The following is a 9,541-nucleotide window of genomic DNA, read 5'->3' as shown; positions in this document are numbered from 1 at the left end:
CTTGGCGGCGGCCAGACACAATACAAAAAATGACTTAAAAAGCAATCAGAAATGCGTACAACAGCTGGGCTAGAACAGAAAAGAAAAAAACACACACAAAAAACTGCTTAACTGGGCCCGGCGTGTAGACCGCGCCTCCCTGGAACTGGGAGGGGGAGGAGGGGGTCCGATATCATTGGTGATTGGTTGGCCTCTTCAACCAATCACGCGTAGCGAGTGATTTTGCTAATTGTCATGATACACCTCCTCGTGGGCTTTAGAGCTACGTTGACAAATGGGAATAGGGCACGTGAGAGGGACAGAAAGTTTCGCCAATAAGACCTTGGGGCGTTATGGGCGGGATGAGGCCGCCGCCAGGTTTAGGGCGGAAGGAGTTGTTCTGGATTAGAAGGGGAACGAAAGATGGCGGCGGAAACGCTGCTGTCCAGTCTGTTGGGACTGCTACTTCTGGGGCTCCTGTTACCCGCAAGTCTGACCGGCGGGGTCGGGAGCCTGAACCTGGAGGAGCTGAGTGAGATGCGTTATGGGATCGAGATACTGCCGTTGCCTGTCATGGGAGGCCAGGTGAGGAGGCGTAAAGGGGCAAGGGTCCTGGGCAGAAAGGGAAGGAGAAGGTAGAGGAAAAAGGGCAGCTGTGGAGTCTGTGGCGGAAGCCTAAGGAAAATCGGGAAGAGTAAGCAGCGGTTTTATGAGGACTCCTGAAGATCGTAGTCAAAGACCCGTTCCCTTGGGGCCAGGGACTGGGAGGGGTGGAGCTTCCCTCTGTCAACTTCAGGTCCCAGTTCCCTATTGAAACACCCAGACTCCTCCCCTGTGAAAAAGTGGGAGTGCCCTCTCCCCTCACCCGCTGAACACCGCTGGAGGACTTGTGGCTCACTCTGTCTTGACTGGACTCCTCCCCATTATGTGAAGAGGGATCTCGTTGTTCTCCCTGATCCCAAACCTCTCTTTGCCTCCCTGTCCCCCGACCCCCACTTCTTTCCCAGAGCCAAGCTTCGGACGTGGTGATTGTCTCCTCTAAGTACAAGCAGCGCTATGAATGTCGCCTGCCAGCTGGAGCTATTCACTTCCAGCGTGAAAGGGAGGAGGAGGCACCTGCTTACCAAGGGCCTGGGATCCCTGAGTTGTTGAGCCCGATGAAAGATGCTCCCTGCCTGCTGAAGGTGAAAGGAACTGGGATAGAGGGAAGGAGGGCATGGAAACTAGTTATCTATTTGGGAACTAGTTATCTATTCACAGTGTGTCTGTGAATGAGGAGTGATCAGAGTATCTGTAGGTGTTAAGAAGGCTATTGAAGGAGCAGGCATATTGTACAGACAGGAAAAAAGCAAAGAATCCTGTAACCAATGATGAAACTTTGCTGATTATAGAGGAGTGTTAGGATAGAAAATCTCAGAATAAAGATTAAGCTAATATTGAGGTGCTTAAAGGGGTCAGGCTGAGGCAGTAGGGGTACTCCCGTAGAGAAACTTTCCTGGTTAAGTCACCCCTTTCCCTGTCACTCTCTGCCCAGTGTCCTGTTTTATTTTCATCATGGCACTTTTCATGACCTGAAATTATTAACTGAATTATCAGTTTGTTTATTTTTGGTCTGAATCCTAGTACTAGAATGTAAGTCTGTGAAATCAGAGAATTTGTCTTGTTCACAGCTGTATCCACAGTAACTAAAACAGTACAAGGAAGATCAATTAATACTTTGATATTCCATGTTTCCCTGGTCTGAGTGCTTCAAGGATATCATGATTTCTTATCTTTATAGACAACAAAGAAGGATTAAAAAAAATTTACAAAGAAAAAAAAATTTTTTTAATATTTAGAAAGAGGAGAGTAATAACCCAACTAGGCTGTAGAAATCTCTCTCCAAGTTACAGAAGACAAAGAGCCCTCCTCACCAAGAATCTGGAGGATTAAGAATAAGGAGGAGATGAGAAGTAAATCAGTGGTTATGTGTTTTGAGGCCAGGAGAGATTTTGGTTTCCGAGAAGAGATGTCTGCATTCCATCCCCCTGACAGTTCTTTTTTCTTTTATTGTCAGACCAAGGACTGGTGGACATATGAATTCTGTTATGGACGCCACATCCAGCAGTACCATATGGAAGGTGAGTTCCACCTATGTTTTCCCTAAGCCCTCAGAAACCTGTCATGGAAGGTGACCTACCTCCCCAGTTCCCTTCCCTCCCAGTCCTCTGAGAACAGGGTAACGATGCTTCACTGTGCTCTCTCTTGCAGATTCAGAGATCAAAGGTGAAGTCCTCTATCTTGGCTACTACCAATCGGCCTTCGACTGGGATGATGAAACAGCAAAGGTGGCAGGGGTGCAGGACTGGGAGAGAAAGGGGTCTGGGCTGCAGACTGAGAGCTCTGTCGAGAAGGGGAGGGTCAGGATTAACTGACGTGCTTCTCTGGGCTTCGTCTTAGGAGCGAGTGCTCTTTTTCTTCCTCCTTGCTGTCTTTCTCACACCCCTGCCTCATGCCTGATGTCCTCCCCAGGCCTCCAAGCAGCATCGCCTGAAACGCTACCACAGCCAGACCTATGGCAACGGGTCCAAGTGTGACCTCAACGGGAGGCCCCGGGAGGCTGAAGTTCGGGTGAGTCTTGGGAGAGGGACGTTGACAGTCTGACAGTGACAACTCAGAGTCTAAGGGAAGAGGGCAGGGTTGTGTGGTATAGTCAAGAGTGTCTACCAGGCCCTAGACCCTAAGTTTAAGACTCATATTTCCAGCTTTGCGTCACTGCCTCAATTTTCACAGGCACTTCTATTTTTTTAAAATTGGTGTATAATTGCATTACAACGTTGTATTAGGTTCTGCTCTACAACGTGACACAGCTCTATGTGTACGTATATGCTCCCACTCTTGAGCCTCCTCTGTCCCCGCCCCCATACCCCACTCCTCTAGATGAGCGCATAGCCCCGAGCTGCTCTCCCTGCGCTGTACAGGAGCTTCCTGCCAGCTACCTGCTTTACACATGGCAGTGCATACATGTCAGTGCTACTCGGTTAATTCATCCCACCTACACCTTACCCCACTGTGCCCAGAAGTCCATTCTCTGTGTCTGCATCTCTATTCCTGCCCTGCAAATAGGTTCATCAGTACCATTTTATAGATTCTGTATAGACACATTAATATATGGTATTTGTTTTTCTCTTTCTGACTTCACTCTATATAACAGAATCTAGGTTCATCCACATCACTGCAAATGACCCAGTTTCATTCCTTTTTATGGCTAATACCCCACTGTATATATGTACCACATCTTTGTCTCTTCTGTTGATGAACGTTGAGGCTGCTTCCATGTCCTGCCTATTGTAAATAGTGCTGCACTGAACACTGGAGTGCATATGTCTTTTTGAATTATGGTTTTCTCAGGGTGTATACCCAGTGGTGGGATTGGTGCATCATATGGTAGCTTTAGTTTTTTAAGGAAGCTCTACTTTTCTCTGGGCTTCCCAGGTGGCGCTAGTGGTAAAGAGCCTGTCTGCCGATGAAGGAGATGTAAGAGATTTGGATTCCATCCCTGGGTTGGGAAGATCCCCTGGAGGAGGATATGGCAACCCAGTCCAGTATTCTTGCCTGGAGAATTCCATAGATAGAGGAGCCTAGTGGGCTACAGTTCATGGGGTCACAAAGAGTCGGACACGACTGAAGCGCATTAGCACACATGTACACTGTTCTCCATAGAAGTTGTATCAATTTCCATTCCCACCAACCAACCACACTTTTATCTGTGTTTCTCCTTTCTGTCCCCTAAGCTGGACACCTGAGTTTCATTACTGACTCTTCTTCACTTTGTCCTCCTTTCTTCACTTACTGACTCTGTAGTGAGGTCGTGCTGGAGTCGGTACTGGGCTCTGCTCTGGAGATGCAGTGGTGGGCAGCCCCTACCCTCATGGACTGGAGGCGGGAGAGGAAGGCAGAGGTTAAAGAATCACAAAAATGAGCCTGTGATTACAAAGCTGAGAAGCGATGTAGAGGAAAGGAATCAGAGTCGATAACAAAGCTCCTTCATTCTACTTCTGCATTTCTCTCATAGCTGTCCTCTTCTCTCATATGCTTCATACCTTCATCTCTCACCTACGTCATCTCCAACAGCCTCTTAACAAAGTTTCCTGATGTCGTGGTACTTAAAGGAATTCAGGCAGGCAGCTGTCTGGTAGGCCAAGTTCCTCAGGTGATCTAATGTGTATTCACAAACATATATGCCTGTAGAGAGCCAGGACACAAGAGTTCTCTTTATGCAATACAAATTTGCACATGCAGTTGTGTGGTGGTAAGTGTGGGACACTAGCATCGCCCAGGTAGGGTGGGGTCGGGGAGGGGGGAGCCCAGGTGTAATGTCTGCCAATATCCATGGTATAAATATCCCCACCATGGCCAAATTCATGCTTTCACTATGACGTCAATCATAGTGCAACATTCCTGAAAACTTACCACTTGGCTCTTGTGAACTGGCCCGAGTTGGCTCTAACACACCACTCTGAGCAAGTGTCCGAGTTCTGGAAAGCCTTCAATAATTCTGCCTGGCATAAATGATAAGACCCAAATACTTCAGAGCAGACTGGGGTGGTAGCAGTAGAGAAGGGGGAAAGCAGCCAGATTCTGCTGCTTTTGAAGCAGATTTTGAAGATAGAGCCAATAAGATTTGTTGAAGGATTGGATGTGACGGGGAGTCCACAATGATTCCAGGGCCTTTAGCTTGAGCAGCTGGAAAAATGGAATTGTCATTTAGTTAAGTGGGAGGGAACGGGTGTGGAGGAGTAAAGTGGGCTGGTGTTGGACATATGAAGTTCAAAATGCCTAGCAGATCTCCCAGTGGTGATGGTCAGTTGGTAGTTGGCTCTCTAATTCTGGAACTCCAGGACAGGGTCTGGGTTAGATATATAAAATCTTACTGCATTTCTGTCCCACTGCTCTTCTTCCTGCCCTTTGATTTTTTGTTGTTGTTGTTTGTTTTTTAAGAACTGTTTGTTTATTTGGCTGCACTGGAACTTAGTTGGGGCATGTGGGATCTAGTTTTCCCAACCAGGGACTGAACCCAGGCCCCCAGCATTGGGAGCACAGAGTCTTATCACTGGACCACCAGGGAAGTCCCTCTTCCTGTCTTTTGAGCCACTGGGTCTGTTTCCTCTGCCTAGAGATCTCTGAATGGCTGTCTCCATCCTCTCATTCGGATTATATATCCCTGTGACACCTCCACAGGGAGACCTGACAGGCACACAGACACACACACTCTTCGGCCTTCATCCTGGTAAACTCCTGTGGTGTTTTATATTCTTCAAAGCATGTGTTGTTTCCTGAAATTAGCTTGTTGTTTGGGTTTAATTTCTTTGTCTATCCCCACTAGAATAAGCTCCAGGAAGTCAGGGACAATATCTGACTGTCTTATTTTCTGCTGTATCCTCAGTGTCTTCCACAGTGCCTGGCACCAAGTAGATGCCCAGAGATTATTCACTGAATGAATGATGAACCATTTCAAATGTCACTGTATTTTTTGTGACCTTTCTTGGCTAGCCCAGAAAGTTCATTGTGTTCTTTCAGTGCTTCATATATCAGTACATCCGCATCCACATGTATCCACATCTTAGCCTGTTTGGGCTGCTATAACAAACTACCACAGGCTAGGTAGCTTATAAACATCAGAAATTTATTTCTCAAGTTCTGGAAGCTGAAGTCTGAGACTGGGGTGCCAGTGAGGTTGGGTGAGGACCCTCTTCCAGTCCCAGACTTCTTGTATCCTCACAAAGGAGCTCTGTGGGGTCTCTTTCATAAGAGTATTAATCCCATTCGTGAGGTTCCAACCTCATGAGCTAAGCATCTCTGACAGGACCCTCTCCTGATACCATCACAGTGGGCATGAGGATTTCAACCTACAAATTTTAGGGAGACAAAGACATTCAGATGACAGCAATCCACAGCACCCACACGCATATATAATCTATTATAGCACTTACTTCATTGTATTCTATATATTTCTTTACTTGTTTGTATGTTCAGTAACACTGAGAACTGAAGGCAAAGACTTCATTTTCCTCATAGCTACTGACAGTGTGCCCTGTGCCAAGCACTATGACAGACAACTGGAGAAGAAATGCTGACTGAGAGACCTAGTTTTGCTGTCAGGAGACAGACATTATACAAATAGCCACAGCACACAGGCAGACTCTCTGATGGGTGAGGTATTTTTCATAGGGGAACACACAAAGAGCTAACCCAGGTCGAGGGGAGACCTCTGGGGAAGGTGACCTTTGAACTGGCAGTAGAAGGATGAGGAGTTATTCTAGCCACTGTAGAGGAGTGGGAAGGAGAGGGTGTTCCAGGTGGAAGGTTCATGGAATTCAAAAGGCTTGGAGATGGGAGAGACTGGTAGCTATGCACTGACTGGAGGGAACTACGGGAGGTGAGGCTGGGCAGTCGCTAGGGGACAAGTCACGTCACGCTAAGCTCTGCACCTGTGTTGAGGAGTTTGGACAATCTGAAAAAGGGGAAACCAATGAAGTATTGGGTTGGCCGAAAAGTTCATTCAGGTTTTCCCATAAGCTGTCCTAGAAAAAACCCGAATGAACTTTCTGCCAGCCTGATCTTTTGAGCAGATGCTGACAAATTCACTGTTGGTTTTGACGGCTCGCTCTGCTTCAGTTCAGTTCAGTCGCTCAGTCGTGTTGGACTCTTTGCAACCCCATGAACTGCAGCATGCCAGGCCTCCCTGTCCATCACCAACTCCCGGAGTCTACCCAAACCCATGTCCACTGACTCGGTGATGCCATCCAACCATCTCATCCTCTGTTGTCCCCTTCTCGTCCTGCCATCAGTCTTTCCCAGCATCAGGGTCTTTTCAAATGAGTCAGCTCTTCACATCAGGTGGCCAAAGTATTGGAGTTTCAGCTTCAACATCAGTCCCTCCAATGAACACCCAGGACTGATCTTCTTTAGAACAGACTGGTTGGATCTCCTTGCAGTCCAAGAGACTCTCAAGAGTCTTCTCCAACACCACGGTTCAAAAGCATCAATTCTTTGGTGCTCAGCTTTGTTTATAGTCCAACTCTCACATCCATACATGACTACTGGAAAAACCATAGTCTTGACTAGACGGACCTTTGTTGACAAAGTAATATCTCTGCTTTTTAATATGCTGTCTAGGTTGGTCATAACTTTTCTTCCAAGGAGCAAGTGTCTTTTAATTTCATGGCTGCAATCACTGTCTGCAGTGATTTTGGAGCCCCCAAAAATAAAGTCAGCCACTGTTTCCCCATCTATTTGCCATGAAGTGATGGGACTGGATGCCATGATCAGAGTTTTCTGAACATTGAGCTTTAAGCCAACTTTTTCACTCTCCTCTTTCACTTTCATCAAGAGGCTCTTTAGTTCTTCTTTGCTTTCTGCCATAAGGGTGGTGTCATCTGCATATTGGATGTTATTGATATTTCTCCTGGCAGTCTTGATTCCACCTTGTGCTTCATCCAGCCCAGTGTTTCTCATGATGTACTCTACATATAAGTTAAATAAGCAGGATCACAATATACAGCCTTGATGTACTCCCCCGATTTGGAACCAGTCTGTTGTTCCATGTCCAGTTCTAACTGTTGCTTCCTGACCTGCATACAGGTCAAGTGGTCTGGTCAAGTGGTCTGGTACTCCCATCACTTTCAGAATCTTCCACAGTTTAGTGTGATCCACACAGTCAAAGGCTTTGGCATAATCAATAAAGCAGAAGTAGATGTTTTTCTGGAACTCTCTTGCTTTTTCCGTGATCCATCAGATGTTGGCAATTTGATCTCTGGCTCCTCTGCCTTTTCTAAAACCAGCTTGAACATCTGGGAGTTCACGGTTCACATATTGCTGAAGCCTGGCTTGGAGAATTTTGAGCATGACTTTACTAGCGTGTGAGATGAATGCAATTGTGTGGTAGTTTGAGCATTCTAAACTGACCTTTTCCAGTCCTGTGGCCACTGCTGAGTTTTCCAAATTTGCTGACATATTGAGTGCAGCACTTCCACAGCATCATCTTTTAGGATTTGAAATAGCTCAACTGGAATTCCATCACCTCCACTAGCTTTGTTTTTGGTGATGCTTCCTAAGACCCACTTGACTTCACATTCCAGGATATCTGGCTCTAGTTGAATGTGAGTGATCACACCATCATGATTATCTGGGTCGTGAAGATCTTTTTTGTACAGTTCTTCTGTGTATTCTTAATATCTTCTGCTTCTGTTAGGTCCATACCATTTCTGTCCTTTATCAAGCCCATCTTTGCATGAAATGTTCCCTTGGTATCTCTAATTTTCTTGAAGAGATCTCTAGTCTTTCCCATTCTGTTGTTTTCCTCTATTTCTTTGCATTGATTGCTGAGGAAGGCTTTCTTATTTCTCCTTGCTATTCTTTGGAACTCTGCATTCAGATGCTTATATCTTTCCTTTTCTCCTTTGCTTCTGGCTTCTCTTCTTTTCACAGCTATTTGTAAGGCCTCCTCAGACAGCCATTTTGCTTTTTTGCATTTCGTTTTCTTGGGGATGGTCTTGATCCCTGTCTCCTGTACAGTGTCATGAACCTCTGTCCATACTTCATTAGACACTCTTATCAGATCTAGCCCCTTAAATCTATTTCTCACTTCCACTGTATAGTCATAAGGGATTTGATTTAGGTCATACCTGAATGGTCTAGCGGTTTCCCCCACTTTCTTCAATTTAAGTCTGACTTTGGCAATACGGAGTTCTTGATCTGAGCCACAGTCAGCTCCTGGTCTTGTTTTTGCTGACTATATAGAGCTTCTCCTTCTTTGGCTGCAAAGAATATAATCAGTCTGATTTCGGTGTTGACCATCTGGTGATGTCCATGTGTAGAGTCTTCTCTTGTGTTGTTGGAAGAGGGTGTTTGCTATGACCAGTGCGTTCTCTTGGCAGAACTCTATTAGCCTTTCCCCTTCTTCATTCTGTACTCCAAGGACAAATTTGCCTGTTACTCCTTTCTTGACTTCCTACTTTTGCATTCCAGTCCCCTATATGATACAGACATTCTTTTGGGGGTGTTAGTTCTAGAAGGTCTTGTAGTTCTTTATGGAACCATTCAACTTCAGCTTCTTCAGTGTTACTGGTAGGGGCATAGTCATGGATTACCATGATATTGAATGATTTCCCTTGGAAACGAACAGAGATCATTCTGTTGTTTTTGAGATCGCATCCATGTACTGCATTTTGGACTCTTTTGTTGACCATGATGGCTACTCCATTTCTTCTAAGGGATTCCTGCTCACAGTAGTAGATATAATGGTCATCTGAGTTAAATTCACCCATTCCAGTCCATCTTAGTTCACTGATTCCTAGAAAATCGATGTTCTCTGGCTGGAGTGAATCAAATGATTGGGAGACCAGTGAGGAGGTGGTCACAGTAATCCAGGTGAGAAAACAAGGTGGCCCGGGGATGAAGACATTTGAATTATTGGAGAGATTCAAGGGGTCCCAGGTCTCTGGCTTGAGCAATTGAATAGATGGTGGTTTCCGTTCCCAAGATGGGTATAGTGGGAAGAGCAGTAGGTTTGGTAAAGGAA

The 9,541-nt window shown here is 45.9% G+C and overlaps 1 protein-coding gene across 7 annotated transcripts in view; it reads left to right on the top strand.

The window, feature by feature from the left end:
- The first annotated feature begins 401 nt into the window (after nucleotides 1-401).
- The window catches only part of OS9 (OS9 endoplasmic reticulum lectin), a 35,579-nt gene continuing 26,439 nt past the window's right edge, over nucleotides 402-9,541 (top strand). For 4 of the 7 annotated variants that reach the window (XM_068972004.1, XM_068972002.1, XM_068972003.1 and 1 more), the window contains exons 1-5: nucleotides 402-564; nucleotides 987-1,163; nucleotides 2,036-2,099; nucleotides 2,230-2,306; nucleotides 2,491-2,589. In XM_068972004.1, the coding sequence (XP_068828105.1) occupies nucleotides 403-564; nucleotides 987-1,163; nucleotides 2,036-2,099; nucleotides 2,230-2,306; nucleotides 2,491-2,589 (579 nt within the window). In that variant the 5' untranslated portion in view covers nucleotide 402. The remainder of the gene's footprint in view (nucleotides 565-986; nucleotides 1,164-2,035; nucleotides 2,100-2,229; nucleotides 2,307-2,490; nucleotides 2,590-9,541) is intronic. The other 3 variants (XM_068972007.1, XM_068972006.1, XM_068972005.1) reach the window with 3 other exon arrangements.

This window comes from Capricornis sumatraensis, chromosome 4, assembly GCF_032405125.1.
Source record: "Capricornis sumatraensis isolate serow.1 chromosome 4, serow.2, whole genome shotgun sequence".
In the NCBI taxonomy this organism is placed as follows: Eukaryota; Metazoa; Chordata; class Mammalia; order Artiodactyla; family Bovidae; genus Capricornis; species Capricornis sumatraensis.
This window is presented reverse-complemented; position numbering and strand designations above follow the sequence as displayed.